We start from the raw sequence: 16,094 nt of genomic DNA, 5'->3' as shown, positions 1-16,094 counted from the left end.
TCTCTGGATTCCTATACTAAATTTTCATTCTAGTACCCAGTCCTGGATCTTTGAGATTCATTGTGCTGTATCTTCAGGTCCTCTCTTATTTTCCCCGAACAGAATATTTGGGAACTTAGAGTCCCTGTGTGGAAGTCTTGGTCTTTGCAATGTAAACCCTGCACTGGTCACTACCTGCTACCACTCCTTTGAGCTTCCAAAATCCCTAACCCAGAGAATTTCTTAAGGGAGCCCTTCACTCCTTTGTCTCTGGTCATAAAGCCTTACATATGACATGTGTCCCTTGTCTGGTCCCTAGTAATGCTGAAAGGCCCTCAGGCATTGGTCTTAGCTGTCTTGGAAGTCCCACCTACTAATCCTTTGGCTATTGTTCATGAGCTTTTTACTGAGTTTTGCACAGTTCTGGGATGGAAGAAGAAAGTTTCTTGTTGAATTGCTTAATCATCCTTTTGTCTTGGAATTTTTGCTAGATTTGATATATAGGGAATACCCTCTTCCTCCTGTTCAGTCATCATCAGGCTGTCTCTTCCCTATCACTCTTCATCTATTGAATTCCTAGTCATCATTTAAAGCTCAATTCAATGGTGTCTTCTTCAAGAGTGCTTCCCTAATCCACTTTCCCCAATTATTCCTGCTTAACTCTCATATATTTTTTCAGTTCTTCAATGTACTTATCATGTAATATGTTGCATTATTATTATTTATATGTGCTTTTTTCCCCCACTAACCTATCAACTCCACAGAGGCAGAAAGTTCAATTTATCTGTACTTTATATCTTCACAGAATCTAGCACAATCTCAACATATAGTATATATTTAGTAAATGTTTGCCAAATGAAAAAAATAGATGGACAAAAAATTCCACTTTAGATTATCTGAATAACTCAAAATACTTTAAATATTTTAATGTGATAAGAAAAATATGCTGAAAGAAAGGAATTTAACTTCTGAAGTTTCTTTTCTCAAAGTCATTCTAAAGATATTTGATTCCCATAAAATCAAAGACTTTTAGAATGATTTTAGAACCAAAACACATGAAAATGTTTTTTTTTCTCTTATGATGGAAGCAATTACAGTGGTTCATTTACAACAAAAAAAGTCTATAACTGAGCCTGTAATGTAGAGCAACATTAACAAGATTCTCAAATTCTAAAATAATCTTTCATATTAATTTGCTTTGATAAAGTTATTTTCAACATAAGAGTCACAGGTGCTTTTTTCCTGTCATCTTCTAATCTATCATATCAATTCAACAAAAATTTGGAAAATATGTCAGAGAAATAAGTTCTTTTCTTCACACCTTTCATTGCTATACTTCTGAATTGCTGTGTGACCTCAAAAAATGAATTCCTTAACTTTCAAACTCATTCACCTATTATTGTAAAAAGAGAAAATTTGTCAACTCACAGGAGAGTTGCTTGATTCTTGAGACATTCTCTTAAAAAAAGGTCTTTCTCACCCTTACATCTATTTATGATGATCTTATACTAAGAAAACAAATTATTATTTCAAAGGACCCTTAGCTTTGGATTAGTAAATGAAGTTCACACATATCTTACATTTATCATTTGAACCTATTTTAATTGGGTTTAATGGAAGCTAATTAATCTTTACTAATATTTCCTCACTCCCAAAAAGAAAACTCCTTTCAGAACAATTATCATTTTAACCACTGCTTGGTAAGATCTTTGAGACCATAAATAATCCTAGTATATTGATTACAACTGTTAATAATCAATTAAATAATTGTTAAAATATGATGAACGTTGGTACAATAATTTTCATAATTTATATTGCATGCATAATAATGCAGAAAATCAATAAAGAAAAAAGAATTAAACAGAAAAAAACAGAATCACAAAAATAAGAGAAATGGCAACCATAATTTAAAATATTAGAAATTGCAAAAATGGAACCCAGGCACAGGGATAGTCAGCTATGATTTTTTTCCTGAATCAATTTTTTCCTAAGTCATGCTTGACTATTTATACTTCCCTGTTCCTCCTTATTTGTAAATAGAATAAGGAAAATTGCCTTGAATCAATAAGGGATATGAAACAAAATAACATTGGCAGTTCTCATCATGGAGAATCATTGTCCTTTGGATCTGCAATTTTGATTCTTCAGAGATTAATGTGCTTAATGATTAACAGTAATAGAAGGCTACTGGGAAAATATAAAAGTTAAGAACATGGTATTTGTGTTTGTTTTTTGTAAGGTAATAACATTACTAAAAGCACTGTTCAAATTTTACAAATTTCTATCTACTATTCTGTGATGGATCTGGTTTATTATCTATTTGGGGCAGAGGGAGTAGGGGATATGGAACTGGGACAGTGATTTATTTCATTGCTATGAGAAATTCCTTTTAACAGTATGTGTTGGTACCTTGTCTTCAATTTTAGTCTGATGAGTTGTCTAGAACACTAAGAAGTTAACTGACTCAAAGCCAGGTCTTCCTGAAGTCAATATAAACTCCTTATGCCCTGCATCAGTATTGTGCAATAAAGGAACTAATACTTCCTTTGCTACTTTCAGACATTTTAGTCATGTTTTATTCTTTGTGATTCCATTTACAGTTTTCTTGTCAAAGATATTGTGGAGTGGTATGCCATTTCCTTCTCCAGCTCATTTTATAAATGAAGAAACAGATAAACAGGGTTAAGTGATTTGTCCAGAGTCATACAGCTAGTAAGTAACTGAGGCCTGATTTGAATTTATGAAGATGAGTCTTCCTGATTCCAAGTCCAGTACTCTTAAGATTGTACCTTCTTTGCAGTATCATTATTCATGCCCTACCTTCTTTACTTCAGGACTCTTTATGTGAGTTTCTCTGTCTCAGTCACTCTTTCTCTCTAACTCTCTGACAGACCCCAGAGAGGTTAAATTCAATATGGCATTGTAGTCAAAATGCTGGAATTGGAATCAGGAAAATCTGAGTTCAAACACTGTCTAAGCCACTTGTGACCTTAGAGAAGTTATTTCACCTTTGGTGTATAGGTTCCTTCATCATTTGAATGGGGGAGGGGGGTGGACTAAATCAAATCTGAAATTCTTTTCATCTCTAGAGATCTAGAATCCTTAGTTCATACACATAGCAAATAGTATAGCCAGAGATTCAAATCCAAGTGCTCTGACTGCAAATCCAGTTCTCATTCTCCTAAATAACATTGCCTTTCTTTTTCTGAAACTGATACCTTCCAAGCAACCTAACCTCTGTACTTCTTTTCAGATTTGTGAGATTTTTGTTTTTATTTTTTTAAACATTAGTTCACTGGTATCCAGAATTTCCTGGTGATGGAATCCCTTTTACCATTCAGGGTGGCACCTTCTCTGTAATTTATAATCTAGAGTACAGAGAAATTAATTAGTATTTCTAGAGTCAATGTTAAAAGTAAGACCCGAGATCAGGTCTTCCTTATTTGGAAGTCAGTTATTTAAAACATTCCTTCTCTGATTTATGTCTAAAGATCTAGAGGCAATCCATTAGAAAATGTAGAGATACATGATGGGAGTAAGCAGGTTAAGACATATTGTCAACAATGTCTTTTGCACAAAATGCTACATAGGAGTATAAGAAAATATGAACCAACAATAAATAAAGAGGAGGAATGCATAGTCTGGATATGTACTAGAACCCATGAAAGGTTTAGAGATCTAGAGGAAAGTACTAGAATACTTGCTAAATCTACTATGATGAATTATAGGAAAATATGTCTAAGAATCTAAGAACAGCTAGGTGATTCTGTAGATAGAGTACTGGGCCTAGAGTCTTCCTGAATTCAGAGCTGGTCTCATTTCGTTTGCCTCAATTCTTCATCTGTAAAATGAGTTGGGAAAGAACATGGCAAAATAATCCAGTATCTCTGCCAAGAAAACCCCATTGGAATTACAGAAAGTCAGACATGACTGAAAAAACAATTGAACTTGTCTAAGAATCACATAGCCTAAGAAGGTCTGGATGGTTTGCATTCTGTTCTGATGGTGTGAATACCCCATGGCGGGGGGGGGGGGGGGGGAGGAGTCCTAGAACCACTAAAATATTAAAGCCATATTTTTTGAAAAGCCATTTTCCTTCAACTCTTTAGACATCCTCTAGGCTTGTGATGGCATCATTGCCATTATTCACTGTGTTTGTCCTCATCACTGGTCTTGAATCACTAAAGAAATATGCTACATCCTAAAGCAAAGACAGGATTGATACACAGAGATAATTATGTGTTATGCACTCCAATTATATGACAGATGCTGACTATAGGAGGGAAGTATGGTTTACTTTTTTCTGTCCCTTTTAAAAACTAGTAAGATACTAGAAGAGACTTTTTTTGTATTCCTCTATTATTTAGCATAAGGTCTAGAATGTAACAAACCCTTCAGAAAACATTTGTCTGCCTGACTAGTCTTAATCTTGCTAACAGTGAGGAACCTACAACTGTTGCCAGTGACAATGTAACTTCAGAGGAATAATCTCACTGATACGTAATTGGAATTGCTTCAAAGTAGGAAAGATACCGCTCATACCTGTTACATTAGACTACTATTCAGTTGGAATGCTAGAAGTTGGAGGTCAGAGAGATTGCTATCAAGTTAAAAATAGTTGCTTTTAGTACTAGAAAGATGAAGGGCAATGTGTTGTTGTTTTTCTTTAATGTAAATATGTCTTATGAAAATCCTTTGTGATCAAATTTTCATCTAGATCAAATGTCTTTATAGGTTTATTCTACTTATATCTAGTGTAACAGATGAACCCCTTATTTACTCTTGACTTATATAGGACAGAAATACTTTATTCTGAACCCTGGATGGTTTTAATCCTTTTATGACATTGAATGTAGGTTCTACACATGCTCCATATAATACACCTCTATTCAACTGTACGCTCCTAATAAACTGCCCAAGGTGTAGCAGAGCAATCCAAGAAGACTCTTCTATCAACCAACCTATTATTTGAAAAACCTAACCCAAGGTTAATTCAACTTTAGGTTGGAGCCAAGTTAAATATTAAGATAAGGAACATTACATCTGCAGAGACCATGGATTGTGAGTTACCAGAGGTCTGGGATTGTCTTTTGTCTTTCTCTGTATCTTAGTTCTTAGAATAATGCCTGGCACATGGGAGGCTCTTAATAAATATTTTTAGACTGATTTACTGCTAGAAAGACTTACACACCCTCTGCTTATACTCGATGACCCTCTGAGGTTCCTTACAATTCTAAAATCTCTGATCCTATGAGCTCTGACCTTCTTTGCTTTTCAAATTTTCCTGGTACTGATAACAGAAGTTATTGAAATGTCTTCACCACCATGAAAAAAGAAGACAAATCAAAACTAAATAAGAAGAATCTATCAGAAGAATATTAAAGTTTTCTAAATTTTTAAGAAAATGAAATATGAACATTGAGTAGAAATAAAAGAGCAAGATGTTCCTCTTGACCAAATCTGACCCCCACCCCCTTAAAAGGAGAGGGATCTTGTCATTCTGGGAAAAATACCATAGTTTATACTGAGTGCAGCTTGCAGGAATGTAAAGGGAAACAGCACCACATATTCATAATAATTATTTGTCAACATTGTAGCTATGTCATACTTTATGAAAAGGAAAATTAACAAAGAAAAAATGAAAAAAGGACTTGACACTAAAGGTAGAAAATAGATCCAAACAGCTTAATAAATATGATCAAGAGTGAAATGGAAAGTATTAATCATGACCTTGGCATAACAGATGGTTTGTTGTAAGGCACAAACTTTATAACTTTCATAATAAAAAATCAACATATGCCTTTCAACCCATTACTCAAGGTATAAATTTAAATTACGCCAATGATTGTCAAATAATATTATGGATGGAACATTCTCACTTCGTCTTTTCTTTCCAGTTTGTTCTTCATTGATTTTCATGAGTTTGGAAATAAGAGAGTTGGGCAATTTTATGAAGCTTTCGATAAATCTAGTGATCGTGGGATAGAATTACAATTTAGGACTTCTAAGAAATGGTGGGGAACAATGACATTGGCAGTAAAGCAAGTTCCAAAGAAAATATACATGGTCCAAGAGGGTGAACTTGAGAATAGATATGATTTAAGTGTCATTTAGGGATAAAAAGGTGATTCAAATATCAGCACATTTGCAAAGGCAATACATTCTTCCAACACAAATACTTATTCTCTTCCTTCAATCCCTTCACTCCATTTTCCCTTTACTGACCATTTTCAGTGTATGTCCAAGATTTATGTACAGCTGTACTGGATGAACATCCAGTTGTGTTTTTTAAATAATAGGGATTTTTTTAACCACTCTTCTGAGTGATAATGCAAAGTTCCAAGGCTTGATACATACATACATATATATATATATATATATTTACCACATTACTCACAAGTAAAGATATTTAGAGTACATAACCAATTTTACAGAATCTTTCTTCCACTTTGACTCTTTCTTGGACATAATTTGTCCAAGAATACATATGTTTATGGTGCTTTGATCTGAGGATCATCCAGAAAAGTTAACTGAGAATATAAGGGAAGTGAAAAATCCACCTTGAAATTTATGATGGAGAAAGGAGTGGTTTTGAGTTTTAAATCTTAGCAATATTCTAGAACATGTCATTAAAGAAAAGAGATCTCAAAAAGCTCTGAAAGAATATAGAGAGGATCACAACAAAAATTCTACAAAGTCAACAAAGAAAGATTAAGAAAATCTCAAACATGATGATCAAAGAATCTAATAAGAAAACTTATGATGATTTAAAAGGAAATTTCTCTCTAAAGAGGAAGCACAAGAAATTCACTAATCAACTTAAATTAACAAAAGTACTTGCAAGATAAAGGAAACAAGGGTAGATAACAAGAATTATAAAATCATGTCTTATAAGAATGGTCATGAATGCTGAAGTTCCCAATAAATCAAGAGTAAAAAGGATAACTAAGCAAAGTGGGGAAATGGTTTTGGAGGAAAAGTGATAGCAATAGATCAAGGAAAAGAATATCACAATTCAGAGTAAAACTTAGATAGTGATGACTAGCAACTTGAAAAAGGTAGAGACTGGGGTGGCTAGGTGGCACAGTAGATAGAGCACCGGCCCTGGAGTCAGGAGTACCTGAGTTCAAAGCCGGCCTCAGACACTTAATAATTACCTAGCCGTGTGGCCTTGGGCAAGCCACTTAACCCCATTTGCCTTACCAAAAAAAAAACCTAAAAAAAAAGAAGAAAAAGACAGAGATTTTCTACCAAGAAGACAACTCTTTAGATTGGAAAAAGACTGAAAATTGCTAACAGGATGTTGCTACTCAATATACATAAAACTAGAATAATAGAAAACTAAGCTTTTCTTGATTAACTCAAATGACCTGGCCTGGATAAAACTAATACCCTTAAGAAGCAATATGATGTACTTGAATATAAGAATACTTAAATTTGAATACTGCATCAGATATTTATTAGCTGTGACTCTGGTATGACCCTTAATAAGTCATTTAATTATTCTCAACCTATTTCCTGATCTGAAAAAAATGGGGATGATGATGCTTTTAGCACTGATCTCACTTTAGATGAATAATTAAAATTTGGAATTTGAAATTTGGAAATCTCATAGTACTATAGAACTATTTATTGTCATTATTATTATTACTATTACTGAGAAAACTGCTTCATGTAATGGTTGATCCATTGTGTCTGCTCTGTAAAAAAAATATCATATAGAATGGGGAAAATATTGCAGATTTTTTAAAAAAGGAAATGTCCTCATTTTTTTAAAAAAATTATTTATTAAGGTAATGGGGTTAAGTGACTTGCCTAAGATCACACGGCTAGGTAATTATAAAGTGTCTGGGGTCAAATTTGAACTCAGGTCCAGGGCCAGTGCACCACCTAGCTGCCCCAGAAATCTCCTACTTTTAAAAGGATTAGGAGATTGTCTAAAAACTTTACACCAATGGTTTTGAATTTCAAATCTTAGCAATATTCTAGAACATGTCATTAAAGGATTGGTTAGTGAAAATCTTGGCTGACAATTGAGAAAAGTCAGAGATTTTCTTCATTGCAGTTTTCTGACTACAAAAATGGGTGTGACATTCCCAGAAATAAGAAGAAAAAGTTTAGAGTGATCATAGAGTGAGAATGTAGGATGAATGAAAAGCAGAAGTAGAAAGGATTCTCTGCTTAGGACAACAGGAGATCCTGTGGTGTTCCCAAAGTAAATGATATAAATGAAGAAAGGTGAGATGTTATTGTATATGAAATATTCAATAGGATTTAATGCCTATGAAGGCAATGTAAGAATTAAAAGAATTGCTTAGAGTAGGCAAAGAGAAATTAAAAAAAAAGAGAAATCAGCGTCATACTTTCCTTCTTATGAGCTCCCAAAGTATTTGAATAGCAGCTCTCTTATGCACTTATTAATCTTCTTTCTCTATATTTCATTAATCTATATATGTATCTAATCTGCCCCATATATTGTATGCTGCCAGCAGGAAAAGTCTAAACTTGAATTCTTCTTTGTGCTTTTAAGTTCTAGCATAGTGATTTAGACATAAATAGGAGAAAGATCATTTATCAGAAGTTAGATTAAAAAAAATAAACCACAAACACAAGTTTCAATGATAACCCTACTTTTTAGAAAATTAGTTGAAAATGCAGCTGTTACCAGTCACTAACCATGTGCATGCAAACATTGGGAATTAAAACATTTCCCCTCTGTTCTGTCAGGTAAAAAAAAACACCTAAGCCCCTTCTTTGCTGAAAAAATACTATTAATTCCCTACCTGGTAAATTTTTAAAAAATTATCTTCTTTAGCAGGTCAGCAACAAAGAATTTTCTTTTTCTTTATCTACTCTGTTTGAACCATCCATATAGCAAATTCTGGTTCTTCTAAACTATTACAAAAATATAGGATGGAGAGAGACTGAGAGACATTGATAAATAGAGAAGAGAAAAGGAAAGCTGGAGATAGAGATCAAGACAGATAGAGAGACAGAAAAACAGAATTGAGTTAAAAATTCATTCAAACCCATCAAATGAGTAGCAGAGTTAAAAGAAGGGAATGGAGAGAATGATAACTAGTAGTGATATTTGCTAGCATTTATATCATGCTTACTATGTGCCAGACACTGTGATAAGCACTTTATAAAGATCCAAAGATTATTTCATTAGATACAACAACTCTGGAAGCTAGATATGGTTATTTATATTTATTATATCATTAATGTATATTACCTTTAATAAATTATCATATATACTATTGTTATAATTATCTATATATCTTATATTTAAAGATAAGAAACTGAGGCAAACAAAGAATAAGTGACTTGGCCAAGACCACACAGTTATTAAATGTCAAGTCTTCTTCTAGGCCTGATTCTTCCTCCTGGAAGAATAGGAAGGGGGGAAAGGAGGAGAAGGAGTAATATTCTTTAATATTAAGTGATAAAAATCAGTACTCAAGACATTAACTACCCTTAGCTGCAGGAGAAACAGTAGTAACTATTTAATGAGGATATTGAAGAAATGGAAAAAGGGAAGCAGAAAAGAAAGATATATATATATATATATATATATATATATATATATATATATATGAAAAGAGCTGCATTGACTATTCATGTGCTCTATATAGCATTTAACTCTTTTTCCTTACCTAAGGGTCCAAAAAGTAGGTTGGGTCTCATGTGAGAGTCTCTCATAGTGTACATATAAATAGTAATCTTTTTTTAAAAGAATTGAGTCCTCAAAAAATAAAAACCATGGTCTCAAACTTTTTTATCAGCTCCAGTAATTGTGTTCCATCACTCTTGAAGCTAGCAGCATTGGGAGCAAATTGTGAAAATAAGGGAAATGCCTTTACATTGTGAAAAGCAAACTAGGCTTCGAGTCAAAAGAACTGCTCATGAAACCTAACCCTGCCAAGTGACATTTTGTGATCTTGAAGCTAGCTACTTAATCTCTTTAAGACTCAATTTCCAATAATATAATGCAGGATTGTTTTATGTCAGACTTTAATTCTGACATTTAACAACAAGCATTTAAATAAAGTAACCTACATAAAACAATTTAAGATTCTAAAGAAAGGACAAGAAAAGGCACTGACAATAAAACAGAATATGGTGACTAGAAAATCATTGATTTTGAAAGTTAACTTTCATGGAGTAAAGGGAGTGAAAGCCAGATTTTAGGGGGCAAAAGAGCAAATGGATATTGAACAAACGGAGATTGTGGGTATAGAACATTAATTTAAGTACCTGGCAAAAAGCCTGGCACTTAGTAGATATTCAACAAATGTTTGTCCAATTAAATTGAATTCACTTTAAAAGCGTTAAGGTAAAGGAAGGAAAAAAATAATGCAGCAGCTGGAAGGAACATCAAAGCTGAATGTTGTTTTTGTTTTTAATCAACACAGGAAAAGTCAATACATTCCTTTTTTTCTAGAAAAAACACTCTAGATCAGAAATTCTCCATCAAATCTCTGAACAGATACATTAAATAGAGAAAGAGATAGAAAGATAATAGATACATACATGCATACATAGAGATAAACTGTATTTCAATTTAATTGGTTTCTTATAAGCTCATGTATTTTTGTTTGAGGAATTTAAAAACATCATTATGAGAAGACAATCCACATTGCTATGAGATAAGATCCATAGTTTTCACTAAACTGCCAATGGACACAAAAGAAGCTAAGAAAAATCTACTTTATGGGAAAAGGAAAATCCAAATATACTATAAAGAAAGTTGATTATAGCAAGAACAAAGTAAGAAAGATGTAATAAGGGATGGATGTGAATGAACCAAGTTAAATCTTTCATCCCAACCCACTAATAGACAATTGGGATGAACTTTTCAAGTGAGTGTTGTCCATGGTGTTAAATGAACTCTCGCTCTCTCTTATGGAGGCATAGGTCACTGAGAAGTCCCTAAACTGATAGGGATAGCACAATAAACCATGAAATACGTACAGTAAGGCATAGAGCAGAAATGGACAAAAGCTAGAAGTAGTAAGTGCACCTGAGTACCATAACAAGGTATAATAGAAGGCTAATGAAACATGAGGTCTAGGGTTAAGACTGAAGTAATTAATCACTGGGCAAATATTAAGCTCAAAGCAAAATTATCTTGTTTTCCATTGGCATGTAGACACAAGAATTTTTGCACCTAAGAATGGTCAGGCCCCCTTCTTCTCTTCTTTTGATTCACTCCCCACTATCAAGTCAGGATTTTTCAAAAGTCCTTATGCTAGAGCATTCCTACTCTGTCCTTGTCTTCCTACCACAAAAGCCAACATTCTGCATAAGAACTCGAAAATAAAAGATTATCCTATTTTTGTCTGATTGGATAGAAATTTGAGAAGTATAATGAGCATAGTTTTGCTTTATTTTAAATAATAAAGGGGGAAGATGAAGGGGTCTATCTCTTTAGTAAGGTAGGAAATAAGACACTGCTCAGAATGATAGAGGGGAGAAAGATGTGATTTTTAAGGAATAGTCAGTGGGAGGATTATACAAGGAACTAGCAAAAAATGAATCATAATGATTGATGAAAACTACTTGAGGTCCTCTTAAATAAAGTTAGATAATATGGATTTATAGTGAACCAAATCAGCAGAAATGCAATCCTTTCTCTAGCAAGGCAGTGAGGAATATTGAGAAAGATAGTGGCATAATCAAGGTATCAGGATTACACAGGAATAGCAAAAGTCAAAGAAAGAAGAGACTTTAAGGCAATAAGGGAAGAATTCTAAAGTGAAGCTAAACTGAGAAGAGAATACTTTCACTCAAGAATGGTTACCCTCAAGGAGTCTTTTTTTAAAACTTATCCTCTAGTTCTTATAACCAGGAATAGTTTATACATATAAAGATCTAATAGTATTTAAGAAGGATTTAATAAAAAAAAGTTAATTTCTACCTTTCTAGAAATAAAAGAAATCACAATCAAATAGAGAATATAATGAGAAAATGTTATGGTCTTTTGCTGAGCTAATTTCCTTCTCAGCAAAGAGTGAACTGGCCTTGATAATACTTTTTAAAGTATGACAATAGTTCCCTATTCAACATCAGTAAGCACCAGATACTAAAAAAACAAGAAATACTAAACTATTTCTGATGATACCCAATCCAATAATACACAGATGACTCACATATGATCATTTAGTACAGTCTAGAAAAATAATTTACATATGGAGAATATGTTGTTAGTCTCCTTTCTGAACAGTTCCTGAAAAACACTACTTAAATATCAAAGGAATATGCAATCAAAGTTTAGAAAAAATGCTGATCGGCCATCTTGTGAAAAGCCTAACATGTTGGTATAGGGAGTCAAAAAGACCTGAACTCAATTCCTGTCATAGACATATATGAGATCATGAGTGTGATCATGGATAAACCAATTAACATCTTAGAGTCCAAATTTCCTGGTTTGTAAAATGAGAATAACAACACCTGAAGCATAAGTCTAATGCAGTTATTCTGAGGGAAAATACTTATCTATTACAATCTATATAAATGAGAACTGTTATTATTTTAAGTGTCATAATTTCTAAAATATAGAAATGAGTAGGTCAAGAGAAGTTAACAAAATCAAGTGTTGTTAACAAAATGGATTTAATAATGACTGGTGAAAGTCAAATCTGAATTTCAAATATTTTTAATTAATTTTTAAAATTATGCTTTTCTGGAAAGACTTGGAACTAGGACATAGTAATAGTCAAAGTTCACAAAACACCATCCATCTACTCTTTATATCCAATTCTTATATTGGTAGAGAGATAAAGTCCTTAAAATGTTCTCCTTTCATTTGAAGAGAAAATTCAACTGTGATGGTTATAATAGTTTTCAGATCTATCATTCCTTCATTATGTGCAAACTTCAGAACAAACATTTCTAACATGCTATCCACAGCATTATCAAGTATAACATGAACTAGATTAAGTTAAATATTAAACAAACTAAATCTTAATTTGCAATTTTCTAACAAGGAGCCTTATAGACAGTTTAGTGACCACTGTTTGTATTTGACATCACTGTTTTGGATGATCTAGGTAAAGCCTATATAGTTAATTATAAGGACATTATGCTTGCTTTAGGGATAATCAGTTGCACTTATTGATTCTGTGCTTCCTAACATACTACTATGGTCAAGCTTTGATTTCCCCCCATGAAAGAGTAGTCTTAACTGAGGCAAAAGATCAGATTTTTGTAATGCAAACAATTAATTGTATTTTTTTACAAATGGATTTATCATGTTTCCTGCAAATAACCAGATCTATAATTATATTTAATATGTGATGAATTTACAAAAATTAGCTGAATACTTAATTTTTGGTCTATATATCTCCTCTTATCAAATGAGTATTCCCAGCATTGATGAAAATCTGAATTATCCATGGTGGTTCAATGAGTCTTTTTCAAGGCATCCCACCAAGTATAATAGATTTATCAGTGGATGGGCCCTTAAAGGTTAAAAATAACTCATTTTACAGAAGATGAAATTGAGTCTGAAAGGTTAAGTTGTTAGACTAAGATCATTCAACTAGAAAGTGACAGAACAAGGTTTTTAACCTGGTACAAAGATTCCAAATTCAGCATTTTTTCCCATTGTACCAAAAATTGGAATAAGATCGGCATAGAGTCCCAAGAAGTATTAAGGAATAGGGATGATACAGAAGAAATAAGTAATTTCTGGTTTCTTTCCAGAACTTTCTATAAATGATTCTGTATCAGTTGAACTCACCTCCATTGAATTTTTCTCATTAAATATGAAGTGATTTGCTCATTTTCAAAATGATATTATGGCTGATAGTAAATAAGTACAAAAAGGAAAGAAATTAATATTAATTTATCTCTTGCATTTGAAGAAGGTGGGTTTTTAAGTATTATTTTTTAATATGGCCATCAACTGAAATCACAAACACTTCTTTGCCACTGTATTATTGAAAGAAGTTTTGAAGATAATTTTAATAAGTATTAAAAATATTTGAATTCTCCAGTAATATGTTTTACAAAATTTTTCTTGAGGGAAAATATAAATTTATTTGCTAACCTTGGAAAAGGCTTTAAAATATATTTTTTTCAATTATTAATTTAAGATCTACCCTTAGACCTTTATCCAAAAGAGGTCAATGGAAGAGGAAGGGGTTTATAACAGCAATATTTATAGCAGTTCTATAGGGAATGGCAAAAAATTAGAAACTGAGGGGGTACACACTAATTGAGTGATGAGTATACAAATGTAGCCATAAGAAATTAGTTTCAGAGAAACTTTGGAAGATTTGTATGAACTGAAGCAAAGTGAACTAAGCAGAATTACTTAGAGAAGGTTGATAAAATAACATTGTAAATGCAAATGATTTTGAAAGACTTCAGAACTATGAACAATGCAATCAACCATGATTTTATGGGACTAATGATGATATATATTGCCCATCTCCTGACAGGGAATAAGAGACTGAAGATACAGAGCAAACCAAATATTTTTGGACAGGATCAATGTAGGAATTTATTTAACAATGTATATGTTATAAGTGTATTTTTTTCTTTTACTTTTTCCAATGGAAGAGAATTGAGAGAAAACAAATGTTTGTCAATTGGAAAAAATACTAAAAGAAATATTGAACTAAAATAAGTTTAAAATACTGTTAATAAATTTAAATACTTTAATGTGTCCTTTTCTACTACGTTAAAATTTTTGTCTGAAGGATTGAATTTTGGGAATGGATTAAATTTCTGATGTGTAACCTCCATCCACTACCCTTTAATTTAAAATCTTAGAGAATTGCCTGAGGACACATATTACTGTCCAAAGGTCACATAGACAACATGTATCAGAGACCAGACTTAAGTCTAGTTCTTCCTCATTTCAAAGATGAGCATCTATTTGCCGTATCACATTCATTTCCATTTAAGTTTTGGGTACCTGGAAATATAACACCAAAATTATTTCTACCACAAGCTATTTCAGTAGAGAATTCTCACCTTATTATACAATCTGTTGTGACTGAATGAAGTAGAGCAATTCACATGTACATCACCCAAAGAGATAGAGGACAAATGACTGAAAGGTCCAGGGGTAAGGCAGTCAGTTTTTGAGAGACTTTGTGTATGCAACAGTGATTTAGCAGGAAGAAATGGTTTAGTCTTAGAGAGAGGTTGGAGAAAAGCAACATCATGAAGAGTAGAATCCTAAAAGGAAGAATGGCATACAAAATTGTATTAGTGGATGAGTGCAAAGCAAACAGAATAAAGTCCAAATGTTTGATAAGATATTTTGGAAATTATTACCAAAAAAAGAACAGCAACAAAAAAAGATCTCATAGAGTGATTTCACTGGAATTACTGAACTAAGTCAGAAAACTCTAACAATGTAGATTCTTACCCTCTCTAACTTTACCAGTAGCAAGCTAGTACAGTAGATAGGATGTTGGTTCATATATCCCAGAAGACTTGAATTCAAATCTAATCTCAGACTCTTTCTAAATGTATACCAGGCAAGTCACTATCTCTGCCTGCCTTAGTGTCCTCAATTGTAAATGAAAATAATAATAGCATCTCCCTCCAAGTTGTTGAGAGAACCAAATCTTGGCAAAATGCCTGGCAAAGAATATTTAATAAATGTTTGTTCCCTCCTTCCTTATCTTTCAGGTTACAAGTCCTTTTCTCTATATATATATATATAGTACATTCTACTGTCTCTTTAAAATATTATAGGTGAAATATTTATAAAGATCTTTACAAAATAAAACATTATATAACTTTTAACTATTATTTTAAGTTATAATACTAGTAAATGCTTGTTAATTGTTTTATTAATAGATAAGAAATTCTTTAGCTTCAGATCAAACCAGGATTTTCTTGAGCCAGAAGTAAATCCTATCTAATTAACTCAAGCCTAGATTAAGTATTTAGCTCAAACCATAAGAATCTAAGCAATATTTGGTTACCACAGCTTCAGTCATTGACCCTAGGGAACTAGGTGAAACAGAAGGTAGATACTAAATTTGGAATCAGCAAGATCTTAGTTTGAATTCTGCCTCAGACACCTTGATAAATCACTTAATCTCTCACTAATTTAATCTCCTCATCCATCAAATGGAGAGATTGAACTA

The 16,094-nt window shown here is 32.7% G+C and overlaps 1 protein-coding gene across 11 annotated transcripts in view; it reads right to left on the bottom strand.

Annotated features, from left to right (window-relative positions):
• The window catches only part of MLIP (muscular LMNA interacting protein), a 490,259-nt gene that overhangs the window by 100,290 nt on the left and 373,875 nt on the right, over positions 1-16,094 (bottom strand). For 6 of the 11 annotated variants that reach the window (XM_074237217.1, XM_074237219.1, XM_074237221.1 and 3 more), the window contains one exon: positions 9,590-15,171. The exons of the other annotated variants lie outside the window; for them this stretch is intronic. In XM_074237217.1, the coding sequence (XP_074093318.1) occupies positions 14,947-15,171 (225 nt within the window). In that variant the 3' untranslated portion in view covers positions 9,590-14,946. Of the gene's footprint in view, positions 1-9,589; positions 15,172-16,094 lie in introns of those variants that run through there. 11 annotated transcript variants of the gene reach the window in all.

The sequence above is a fragment of the Macrotis lagotis genome, chromosome 5, assembly GCF_037893015.1.
Source record: "Macrotis lagotis isolate mMagLag1 chromosome 5, bilby.v1.9.chrom.fasta, whole genome shotgun sequence".
Taxonomy (NCBI): domain Eukaryota; kingdom Metazoa; phylum Chordata; class Mammalia; order Peramelemorphia; family Peramelidae; genus Macrotis; species Macrotis lagotis.
This window is presented reverse-complemented; position numbering and strand designations above follow the sequence as displayed.